Below are 13,292 nucleotides of genomic sequence, written 5' to 3'. Positions count from 1 at the left end.
AAAATGGACTTGGTTCTTGGAAACTTCTCTAAAAAGTAGACCTTTCAAAATGGACTTTCTACTATTTGAAAGTGAAGAAACAACTTTGCAGTTAATAGCTTTGGGCTGATTACTTCTGCTCCTGTACATTCAATAACAGCCCATCTCAGAATTGTTAGTCTACGTTTCAATTTATATAATATTTTTTAAAATTTATTTAAAAAAATAGTATTTTCTTCGTTTTAAAAAGAATAACCTATTTTAACTTGAAACAGAGTTTAAATAAAGAAAAAAAACTTTTTAATCATGTGGTTCTAAATCAAAGCTATGTCGAATATATCAAAATGCCCTTTAATCTTGTGGCCTCAACACATGTCACGTGGAAAGTTGAAGTTAAAGTGTTGCCAAAAAGGAAAGGGGTCATTCCTTTTTAAATAGACTAAAAAGAAAATTAGATCATTCTTTTTTAAACAGAATAATTATAATTTATTTGAAAATCATAAATTTCATTTTTTATTTTTAAGTAAGAAGATAAACTTTCATTTACATTAGTGTTGCTCTATTAAATATCAACCGTCTCTGTCACAAAAATCTAGAAATCCTACGTGTCAAAAAGGAACAAACTAGAAAACTCTTTTTCTGTATGTATCTGCCCATAACCGAAAAAGCTAGTGTTGGTTCTAGAAACCGCTGAAAGCTTCTTCAAATCATAATAATCGAAATTCAAATGAACACCAAAATTTTCAAGTTTACCCAAACAAATTGATAAATCATTCTTCTGAGCATTTGCATCCCTCTCCCTTCTCTCTCTCTCTCTCTCTCTCTCTGTGAAGGAGGAGGCAAAAAATGGCAGCGTACAGGTGGAAGAGTTTCAACGATGATGGAGATCGTCCAGAGAAACCTCGTCGCTATGGCGTTACAGAAATGAAGGGTCCCAACTATTCCCTTTTCTCGAGAGGCCTTCTTGAGGTAATGGCTTTAAGCTTGATCTATTGAATGTTGTTAATGTATTCCTAGTTTATTTTGATGGTCATTTAAGGGATAAATTCATGACTGCATATCATATGCCTTGGAATTCATAATTCTGAGTGCTGCTAGCTGTAGAGGATAATTTGCATAATCAATTGGGGGAGGGCACACTGGTAGTAAACACAATCAAAATTGATATAAGTAAATTGAGAGAAAAAGAGAGGTTGCGCGATTTTGGTATTCAGGATTCGTGTTCTCAATCGATTCAGAACTTCCTTGAGATAGAAAATTACAAACTTCTGTCGAAAAAGAAAGCTTAAAGGGGAGTATAAAATATCTAACTGAGCTGTATAGCCGTTTCCGAGAGTAACTTGATAGCAGATTGCTAAAATGACTTTGTGTACAGAATTCTGTGCTAGTTTATGTTCTTATGGTTCAAATTTGTTGAATTTCTCATTTTCTTGGTTCATAGGATGTTTTTGAGTCTATGGGTCAGTTTGTTGATGGGCTAAAACTATGTGATGGATCCCATACTGTGATGCCAAAGAATTACATCAAAGAAGTGACTGACATGGCACATAAACACAATGTTTATGTTAACTCTGGTGATTGGGCAGATCAAATGCTTCGCCGAGGTCCTTCTTCTCTTAAAGAATATATTGAGGTATAAAGTAGTTAATATGGCTTAAATGTTTCCTTTCTGATTGATTTTTTAATCTTAGTAATAACGTGTTACTTGTTGTAATCTCTTAGGAATGTAAGCAATTGGGGTTTGATTCAATTGAGCTTGATGTTGCATCACTTGGTCTACCTGAGGAGACCCTCTTGAGATATGTGAGGCTGATTAAGAGCAGTGGGCTCAGAGCTAAGCCTCAGTTCTCTGTTAAGTTTAACAAGTCTGATATAGCCTTCGCCGGTGACAGAGCTTTTGGGGCTTACGTGATTCCAGCACCTCAAACCTCTGGTATGCTAGTACTTCTGGTTTAAATTTATTTTTGCTATTTTCTCTTTTACATTTTCTTAGAGAGTGGTAATGTCACCACTGTAAGCTATATCTGTAGATTCCTTTTTTTAGACTAGAAAGTGTCTGCTTGATAAAGTTGAAAAAAAGAGAGACTAATGTGATAGATAGATAATAGAAATAAAACAGTGGATGCATCAGGAGATGTGTTCATCAGCAGAACAGTAATTTCCTAAGATCATTTGTCTAAATTTTCAGACAGATATTTCCTGAAATGATATTTGTAGACTACTATTGGAAAAAATATTTCAGTTCATTCATACCTCTTTGTGTAGAAACGCAATTGAGTCCACATACATTGTAGAGGAAGTTGCGTATGAGCACCTTAACACTAATGATCCCAGCTAAAGTTGCAAGTATTTAGTTATATGGCTGCATTTCTGTAACTATGATATCTTCATCAATAACTGTTTCGAATCTCATGAAACTTTGGATAGTAGGTATTTAAAAATTGGTGCAACCTATGTTGCACAGTGTTTAGGTGTCAAAATAGCTACAACTTGAAAATTAGGATATTGCCGTGGCAAATCAAATTGACCCTTCACAGACAGCTGATATATGCTAGTATTTTCGATCCAATTGGGCCACTCTCCTGACTGTCATTTCAACTCTAGTGGCTACTAGTATCCCATCTTTTCTCGTTTTACAGAGATCTATAGCTTCCTTTTGCTGCAAAGAATTATCTTATTGACCAATCCATTGTAGATCCCAGACAACATGGTAGGACCCCGAGATAGACAATCTGGATAGCAGGTTTTAACCATTGTCTTACATGGAAGAGCGTCATGTACCATCTCATCTGCTTTATAGACAAGACTAAACTAATTGTTACAAGGATGGGTAAAGTTCACAAATGATAAGCCGGAAAGTATATGGTTTTGCTGTCTAGGAAGTTCAACCCCACTTGCGCCACAGCACAGGCAAACTGAAAGAGGGATAGGCGGTGGGAGGAGAGAGTTTGAGGCTTTTTTCCATGTAAATAAAAATATTTTCATTGCTAATTACCCCAAAAAAAAAAAATCATTGCTGAGCTTTACCTTCTGTGCTTCTCATTGGATAAAACATCGCGATTCAAAGGACTTGAGGGAAGTTCACAGCTTAATTGCCAATCTCATTGTACTTGCGATGCCTCATTTTCCTAATGGAGGAAATATGTCCTTGCAGTCTAGTAATCTTGTAGTTGCTCTTGACAGCTTGATAATCTTTCTCTGACTGTTGAAGTTCTTCTCGTACCTCTTTCTCTTTTGCTAAGAATATTTGTATTTTGCAAAATGGAAACTAGTGTCTTATAAGACTCATGCCTTTAAGAATATTTTATTCTGAAGCTTGGGATATAAGATGATGCTTTGTGCCCTTCTATTTAGATGCTTCTGTTGTTTAATCGCGATGAGTTTGTGATCTGCTGCCTAACCTAGGACCTATTTTGCCAAGGATATATCACTTTCTGTCTTATGATCACTAAATTTCATGACAGATTATTCAACAGAAACTTCAAAATTGAACTTGTGAAAATTAGCAGTAAAAGATTAGTCCAGTTTTAAACTGATTGAGTACATAACATGCGCTCCTGCATGAAACAACTTTTGTAATGTTTGTCGTGCCATAGAAGTTGACGATTGAAATGCATAACAGTTTCTGTTGCATGTTCCATGCTGTTTTGTCTCTCTGCAGAGATGGTTGAAGATGTGGATCTTTTAGTCAGAAGGGCAGAGAGATGCTTAGAAGCTGGGGCAGACATGATAATGATCAATGCTGATGATTTATGTAGGCAGGCTGGTTTACTAAGATCAGATATTGTTGCGAAGATTGTGGGTCGTCTTGGACTTGAGAAAACTATGTTTGAGGCATCAAATCCTAAAATCTCTGAGTGGTTTGTCAAACGTTATGGTCCAAAGGTACTAAGCTTCTCTGAGCAAATATATCTAAAAAGCTACATTGCACAATGAAGACGATTCAATTATTTCATTTTGATGGTCTTTTCAGGTTAATCTTATCGTGGACCACTCACAAGTAATGGATCTGGAATGCCTCAGAGGACGTAACCTGGGTCAAAATCACTCATCTGTACTTGGCAGGTCATATTTTCTGCTCTGATCTTGCGGTGTCCATAGAGAAAAATGTGCTCATTGTAGCAAACAACTTATCTCTGTAAAATGCTTTGCTGGTCATGTTTAAACTTTTAAATGAAAAAAAGGAGAGTATTTCATATATGTACTCATGTACTGTAAGGATTTCAGTCTTTTTAGATGCTTTCTTGCTTGAAGTTCAGCTGCTTGTAAAGATGTTCTTTAATGTTCCAGTGCCTAAATGGCCGAAAGTTCACCAAATCTTTGAAAGATTGAGGATCTGCGCTTTTGTAGATTATATTGTGTACCAGTCCACCAAAGTATTTGCCTGTTAATGGTCAGTGTTTTTCACAAAAATTCCATGTTAGGTTGGTCAAAATTTTTGGAAAATATGTTCTCTCTAAGAAAATATAAGTTCCTTAAAAATGAAAAAATTGACTTTCTTAAAGGAAGTAGGGAAAATAAGTTATACCAGTGACATTTCACGTTGATTGTGATTTTTCTACTCAAGCACACCTTATCTTTAACGCCACCACTGTAGCGGGTAGCCCCTACCCCCAACCTTACCTTCTATAGCATGTACATAGTCAATTGTTTTAATCATAGGTTGGGCCTAGTGTGTTTGTATTTTATAAATTGTCTCTATGGGGATAATTCTAAATGAAGGGATGTAGGTATAGTCCTGCCCGTGGATTATATAATCTTTCAGAAGTTCAGAGGGTAGATGTATCATCATGCAAAACAAACCCATAACCCATTCTTGTTTCCTTCTATTGTAAATCAATTATATTTACCTTGTTGAATAGGGACAGTTTAAGATCCATTCAACCCAAGCAATGGTGCTAATGCTAACGATAACTTTATGATATGCATTGTAAAAGTTTGTTCAAATAAGCTTGTGGTAAATTGTCTAACCAGAGATGCAATTTCAGAATCTAAACTGTTCAGTTCACCGGTCTAGAGACCCGTTAATGGATCCCGTTTGAAACAAAGTAATGTACATATGCAGGAAAGACTAGGAAGGAATTAATGTATTTCTAACCAACATGGAGGATGGTGGTCAATGGCCATGTGACATTTCTCTATCAATATTCTGTGTGCTATCTATGATTGTTTTGACTTTTCTTTTAAAAATATGGTTGCTCAACCAGGTTTTATGGAGACGACGTGCTGATTTTATTAGTATAAGTTTCAAATATTACGTCCCTTCAATTATTAGAAGCAACTTCTGCTTTTGGAACAATTTAAAAATAAAAATTAGTGATTCTTGACAAAGTTATATACTCATATTTTGCCTTGGTGAACCAGCTGGTAAATACCAGTTAACACGCTTCACGTCACACATCAACGAGAAAGAATAAAACGGTAATTATGCACATATCGATGTTTATACCTAATTAAAAACTTGGAGTCTTTCAGAATTGTGTTGAAAAATTATATAGTATATCTAAGCATTTAACTTTTAGAATGATTCAGTTCATATCGTTTTAACATATCTTGCAAATAACTTATTGCTTGTCGTGTAGGTGACATATCGACAAGTAGGGTAACTTTTGTTTTGTTCTTTTTCTCCCGCTAGTAATAGTAGGGTAAACTATCCAGGCTTAATTTATTTTTAATGCATTTGACAAAAAATAAAATTTAATGAAAGTATTCTTATCATAAAGATTAAAGAAAGGATGTTGGGAGGAATTAAATGTGGGGGATTTTCATCTCAAATGGTAGATAGAAATTGAATTAAAAATGGGACCCTTTAATTTATCACAGGTCACAATTGTAGATGAATTGGCATTTTGAAGTAAGGAGAGTAATTTATTGATCTACATCCATAAAGATAGAAGTCGGTCCCTTCAATCTGCAATTTTAGCACTATGTCATAATCTTTCTTCTTCTTCTTCTTCTAACTTATGACGGTAGATGTACCCAATAGCCACAACACCAAAATTTTAATGCTAGATCACATGCATCAGTGTTTTGTCAGGGCGGATTTAGAAATTTTTAAGTTTATGAATTTTGAATGGTATATATTTTTGTTGTTTATTGGGTACTAGATAAATTATTTAGAGAATAGAGATACATATTAAGTCAATTTCTTAATACAAATACAAAGTTTGAATTAAAGCGTACTGAGCCCGTAACTTCCGTTGTAGATCTACCCTATTTTTATTAACCTAAAGAATAGGTGTACGTCCGCAACTTATTTGGGATATATTGAAGCATAGTTGTTGTAGATAGTATAAGAATATGTTGTGTGCAAATGAACATAGATAAATACACGATTTGAAGTTTATGATTCTGAAGTTCATTATATACGCATATATTTGTAAAGTGCATATATAGGATTATATGTACAAGCTAAATAATTATCCGCATACAAATTAAACCATATAACTTAACTTAAAGGGGCAAAAGTTTGAGTGGGGTATTTAATCATTGATTAGGTACATGTGATTTTGGTTATTGTAGCAGTTTATCTAGTTTCCTTCGTAATCAAATTGTTTTATTTTCTCTTGTGTAGGCTTTGTTTGTATCGAATTTATCCTTTCCATTTGTCTTTACAGGAACAAGCATTGAGTAGGAAGTTGTAATTGATGGATATTTTCAAAAGTTACTGCCATATGATGGCACTTTATTACCTTCTGTTGTCATGTCTTTGTACACTTATTGTTTGTTTTCAACCAATTGATTTAATTTAATTCTCCATTATTAAAATATTCCATGTCGATGAACAGACGTCACATGCCTCCTAATAACTCTTCTAGGTCAATAACTAACAACTCAACTCTATTTAATTCAATTTCTTGACCATCTTTTTATTTCACACTATCAATTTGTATTTAATTTTCTTATTCCGCTGATTTCAATTTATACAATACTCTTTTCTATTTTGGAATGCGTAATTAATGTACTAACAATAATATTTCGTACATGGCTTATAACTTACTAGAATTTGAATTTATTTGAATGAACAAGTTCAAATTTGACGTGATGGTTTCTACTATCTATATGCAAAAAAATAATAATATATATCATGGGTAAAAATTCTGTATATGGTCGGTATATATAACTTAAATCTATTTTATTTTCTTCCTATATGTACTACTATGAGTCTATGACCAATTAGTTTGTACATTAATGTCACGTAGTGAGATGATTCTATACGGCAGAGTTCCTCTTTCCCATTGAATAATATAGTTATCATTAATTAATCCCACAATTAAAGACAATAACTTTGATGCTGATTTGTTTACTGAATTTAAGAATATTAAACGTGTTATGTTGTTTTTTCATAGCAAGAAACTCTGAATAATGTTATGTATTTGAAGAAGTTTCCATAAGTTTTGGACCATAGTAAAACTACAGCATTTATTATGGTTGAACAACACAAATTTACACAAATGGTGACTTCACTATTCAAACAGGAAAACTTATATGGAGGGAAGATTTTTTTCCTTAAACAAATTTTTTTCCTTCCCAATACAAACACTTCAAAACTTTTGATTCAATGTATATTTTCAAGATTTGTCTAATTTGAAGGTCAAAAGGAGGAGGAGGAGATAAAAAAAATGCCAGCAGTTTGGTTTGCTTTAAAGAAATCATTGCAGTGTAGATCAGAGATAAAAGATGTGTATGATCCAAGAAGTGATGGGAGAAATTTAAGCAAGATATCGACGAAAAAGGCGACGACAGGTAGGTCAGGTTGTTCAAGATCAATTGCAAATCTGAAAGATGTTATACATGGAAGTAAAAGGCATATGGAGAAGCCACCATTACAGAGTCCAAGATCTATTGGAAGCAGTGAGCTTTTGAATCCAATTACTCATGAAGTTGTTTTGAGTAATTCAACTTGTGAACTCAAGATTACTAGCTGTAATTTCCAAGATGGTAATGGGAGTAGTACTGGGAATAATGTTGAGAGTATTTCTGCTTTTATGGGTATTTTAAAACCAGGGACCCCTGGTCCTGGGGGACACCATATTGGGTCATCAAGGAAATATAGAGGCTTTGGTAGCCCTATAAGAAAAGGGTCACCTGGGAATTTATCAAGAAAAACAGGACCTGGATTTGGGGGTGTTGTTTCTAGGCCTAGAGCTTGTTATGGTGCAGATTCCCATGGCTTGACTTGTCATAAATGTGGTGAACAATTTGTGAAATGGGAAGCTGTTGAAGCACATCATCTCTCAAAACATGCTGGTATATACATCTATCTTGCTTCTTGTTGATGCTATACCTTTTTTTTCGGTTTAACCACATTCCACATTAGTGATTGGATCTGATCTCTTTTTGAGTTTATGTGAAGATGGTTTAAATTTCTGTTTTTAGTGCAGCAATTGAAGAGCTGTCTTTCTGATAGTATTTCATTGCATATCTTATTTTTTGTGTGTGAATATGTTACCTTAAAGCATATATTCTTGATATGTTTTTCAGTGACAGAACTTGTTGAAGGGGATTCTTCAAGGAAAATTGTAGAGATAATATGCAGAACAAGCTGGTCAAAGCCTGAAAACAGTTCAAATGGTATTGAGAGAATCTTGAAAGTTCACAATATGCAGAAAGTACTAGCTCAATTCGAGGAATATCGCGAATTAGTAAAGATCAGAGCCAGTAAACTCGCCAAGAAACACCCTCGTTGCTTAGCAGATGGGAATGAGCTTTTAAGATTCTTTGGCACAACCGTTGAATGTTCTCTTGGCATGAATAACTCTTCTAGCCTATGTACATCAGAAAAATGCAAAGTTTGCAGGATTCTACAACATGGATTCTCAATCAAGAAGGAAATCAATGGTGGGGTTGGTGTTTTTACAGCTTCCACAAGTGGAAGAGCACTAGAAGCCATTGAGGAAAATATGTTATCTTGGAGAAAGGCTCTAATAGTATGCAGAGTAATTGCTGGTAGAGTGCATAGACCACTGGAAAATGTTCAAGAATTGATTGGTCAATCAGGATTTGATTCATTGGCTGGCAAAGTTGGACTTTACTCAAACATTGAAGAACTCTATTTGCTCAGTCCTAAAGCTTTGCTTCCTTGCTTTGTGGTGATTTGCAAATCATAAATATACATTGTGCATGAGCCATTCTCTCATGTAAGATCAATTGGAGTTCTTTATGTTTACTTGATTCCCTCATTCCATACTTCTTTTTTTAATTAGTTGAGAAGTGTCCTGCTTCTAACAAGTGTAAATTTTATTCTTTTGCATTGAGGTATATGGGTGTTTGAATCATAGTAGTTTCTTTCTTGGTGATTTCAACTTGCTACTTAATAGTAAAATGTGACCACAAAAACTCTCCCTTGGTGGATACAGTAATTTGGTATTTGTTGATGATCAGATGTGACAAATATCCCATGAAATTAATTGAGGTGCGTGAAAGCTTGTCCAGACACCATCATAAAAAAAAATTAGAACAAAAGGAAGTTTTTCTTAATATGTAAGCGGAAAATTCGAGATATCTCCATAATAAGTGGTGTAATGGATGAGATATATTTATTTACTCTTAATAACCGTTATCGAGTTCGTGGCCTAGGATTGACAAAACTTTTGGTAAGGTTGTAGGGAGCATTTGTTAAAAAGAAATTATTCATATCAGATGTTTAAGTTAAATCATATAAGTTTACATAGCTAAGTGATTTAATGAGAACACATGTCAAATAATTTTGAGCAGTTTTTCTTTAATAGACTACAAATAAATCAGTTTAGCCAGTAAACACTAAATATCTCATGATTAATTATAGAATTAAAAAATAAGTCCTAAACTTCCAACGTTTATTTATTTTGAATCAAAGAGAGTATATTCCTTAAATTTTAAGAAGATGTTCACAAGTTTAATAGTGTTGATTCTAGTTGCTCTATACTCCTATTATTCATGTCCCCCTTATTTAAATCACCAACTGCACTCTTTCATAATTTCATAAATACTTAATTCAGGGGACAATAAAATTTGAATTGGAACACCAACAATAAATATATTAATTCAGGGGAGCAAACTCATTCATGAACTTTTGTCTTTCTCTATTCAATAATGACAACGGATAAATCTGTAAGAAATCAAAATCTTACTAAAAGATTCATGATGAGTAGTATTACTCTTTTTCTTTTGTAATACTGCTATTTCTGGGGTCAAATTCATAATACAAGTACATTAAAAATGATTTTTATCAATAATTAATTAAACTGTTGTTGAATATGTTTTTTTTATAGACAATTAACACTCTTTGTAAATGTTTCTAAAACCTATAACGATATTGAATCTAATGGCAATTAATTAATCTCTGTAAAAACTTTAACATTCTTTGATAATGTGTATATTTGTTACCGCTAAAATTTGTTTTTGTTGTTGTTAATAATCCTTGAAAGTTCCAAGAAGAAAGTATAGTATGCATTTATTTTTTGGATTGGACTTCACTAAAATTGGAAATAAATTCTGACAGCGACTTGCATTTGCAAGGACTACTACATATGGGTCATTATTATACAGTTGGTTGATCTATGGGTCATTTTTCTTTGGTGTAAATCCAGTCAATTTAAAACAACAAAGCAGAAAAACACAACCTCAGTACTACATCAAGTCTAGCTAAATTTTGCCAGTCAAGAACCGTAGGGATTGTTTTAATTTGTAGGATTTATGCAATCTATAAAGTAAATGATATCTCAAACTTTATCAGAGGTTTCGGGTTCGAGGCTTTCTAAATACATAGTCGTCTCTTTTAAGGAGCATTTTACCTTCAATGTGTGAATTTCTGATGTGAATCAAGATTAAATCAGACTCCAATGTGGATATCAAACACTGGATGAAAAACAAAAAAAAGTGTAATTGATATCTTATCCCACTAGGCACCAACTAAACAAGTGATGAAATAATTTCAATTCAGCATACCAAGCGAGTCCTATTTGTACTCCCACCATTTCAAAATGAATGATTTTTTGGTTAAAAATTTAGTTATTGACATCAATTAAAGGGTAATTTATTAATATTATCCTTGTATTTCTTTCTTAACTTATCTTAAAGTCAGAGATAGTTGAAAAATCAATTAAAAGGAACGGCTATTTTGGAAAAATTACTCAATACATTCTTGGACTTAGTTCCTTTTGGATCATATAAAGGGAGTCAGAAATTTATTTATTTTAGAATGGAAGAAGTGTATGATTTCATGCCCTCTAGAGACTAGAATGCCACTTCCATTTTCTCATTTCACCCAGCTACAGTGTTTTAACTAAATGTAGGATGTTTTTTTATTTTACTTATTTTGATATTTTCCAAAGCACTGCTTTGAAAGTATAATGCACAATTTATAAGGTACACCAAAATTGATCTTTAGCGAAATTATTTAATAATAATTAATTAACCATAAATATTTTTTTTCAGAAACAATTACGTTTTAACACTCTTGTTGGATAATGGACTTGAACAAAATTTCTTGACAAGTAACTGTATAGATAGTTTACCAACTTTGAGGTATAATTTACCTACTATATCTGGTATTAAGAGTTAATTACGTTATTTCCCTACTCTTTTTCACATTATAAAAATTCCTTAAAATTTATGGATATCGGATACATCATTGGACTTCCGGATACATCACTAGACTTATGGATACATTAGCAGACATCCGGATACATTGGTGAGGGATGAATCCGAGAGGGGAGGAATGTATCAGAGAGGAATAGGTCATCTATACATATCAGTGGACTTCCGGATACATCAGCAAAAATCTGGATACATAGGCGAGGGATGTATCAAAAAGGGGAGGAATGTATCAGGGAATAGGACATCCGGATACATCACTGGACTTTCGGATACGTCAACAGACATCTGGATACATAGGTGAGGGACGTATCAGAGAGGGTATAGGACATCCAGATACATCAACATACATCTGAATACATACGTGAGGGATGTATCAGAGCGGAGAGATGTATAAGAAAGGGGAGGGATGTATCCGAGAGGCAGATGGAGATGTATCAGCAAGATGAGAGTGATATATACGAGAGTGGATTTTTGAAATTTTTTTAGATGATAAGAAATTTTAGAGATTATGGTAAAATAAGATGTGTATTCAGTTAATTTTTCCTTTAAAAAATGTCGTCGCTCTTGCAAGATAATGGACTTGAAAAAAAGTTCTGGATGGGCCAGTATTGAGAATGGCCCAAACCTCTCGCAGTGCCGGAATTTGGGCCAAGTCCTAAGCAGGTTTAGTCTCTTCTTCTATTCAAAAATGTTTTAAAAGTTAAAACTTGCAAGAAATATGTTGAAATTTTTGAGCCTTACTTACTTTACGATGAAGCATCTCAATCATGTCAAGAATCATTAAAGTTCTCAAAAATTTCTTATTTATCAACAATGACAGAAGGATAGAAAGATTTACTATTTTTTCTCTTCTTTACTGTCACTTTAATTCCTTCCGACAATAAATCATGGTGTTGAAGTATTTTATTGTTTCAATGGCTTGTTTCTTATATGGATTCATAATTATCATACTAAAGAGCATATATATGTTTAATATGAAGTGCCTTCGCAAATAACAAGAGAATCAATAGTACTTTGTCATCCATAATTTTCACCAAAAAGAACTTTTACTTATGAATTGAAATATGTCCTATGTTGATGATGTGGATATAAATAAGTTGTGAAATCTATTAAAAATAATTTAATTTTTTATTTTATCTATCATAACAATTGAGTAAATCATAGATCATAAACAAGAAATTAAAATATCCCAAATTATGCTCTGTGGAGAATTTGAAATTTCAAATCAAGGTCCCAAATCACATGTCCAAATGCTAATTTGAAATCATTACTTCATATTGTTTCTCCAAACGCAAGCTTAGATAGGTCTTTTTACTAAAGGAACCATATATATGTTACAAACATAATAAAACTAGGGTTAGTACAACAACAATAGCATATATATTATATACGAGATAATTTTAAGCCCATAATACGGGCCCAATATAATGAAAGGCCCATTTACGGGCCCAATATTACAATATTATATATATTTATAATAGAAATTTAATTAGTTTTCAAAAAGAAAAATTATTATGACATTTTCAAATAAACATGATACAAATAATAATAAAATATCAGATGCTCCAGTGCTCATTATAACATCATGTCAAACATATATATTCGAATTAAATAATTAATTTAATGGTATTCTTTTTCTATTTTATTTGAAAATTATTCAAGAGAATAGATTAAAATTATTCTCAATATATTAACAATTTTCATAAAATATATGAAGCAATAAATTCTACTAT

The 13,292-nt window shown here is 33.0% G+C and overlaps 2 protein-coding genes across 2 annotated transcripts; both read left to right on the top strand.

The window, feature by feature from the left end:
• Positions 1 to 659: 659 nt before the first annotated feature.
• Positions 660 to 4,333, top strand: LOC125821852 (protein HEAT-STRESS-ASSOCIATED 32). The gene is made up of 5 exons (XM_049501214.1): positions 660 to 948; positions 1,421 to 1,612; positions 1,702 to 1,912; positions 3,641 to 3,864; positions 3,953 to 4,333. Exons 1-5 carry the CDS (start codon positions 826 to 828, stop codon positions 4,061 to 4,063), a joined length of 861 nt encoding a protein of 286 aa, XP_049357171.1. The 5' UTR covers positions 660 to 825; the 3' UTR covers positions 4,064 to 4,333.
• Positions 4,334 to 7,331: 2,998 nt separating this feature from the next.
• LOC125821847 (uncharacterized) lies at positions 7,332 to 9,122 on the top strand. Its single transcript, XM_049501210.1, has 2 exons — positions 7,332 to 8,229; positions 8,464 to 9,122. The coding sequence occupies exons 1-2, from the start codon at positions 7,602 to 7,604 to the stop codon at positions 9,087 to 9,089; spliced, it is 1,254 nt and encodes a 417-aa protein (XP_049357167.1). The 5' UTR covers positions 7,332 to 7,601; the 3' UTR covers positions 9,090 to 9,122.
• Positions 9,123 to 13,292: the final 4,170 nt, after the last annotated feature.

This window comes from Solanum verrucosum, unplaced genomic scaffold, assembly GCF_900185275.1.
Source record: "Solanum verrucosum unplaced genomic scaffold, falcon-dt-bn FXZP01000103.1, whole genome shotgun sequence".
NCBI lineage: Eukaryota > Viridiplantae > Streptophyta > Magnoliopsida > Solanales > Solanaceae > Solanum > Solanum verrucosum.
The sequence above is the reverse complement of the archived record's forward strand: the minus strand, read 5'-3'. Positions and strand labels throughout refer to the sequence as shown.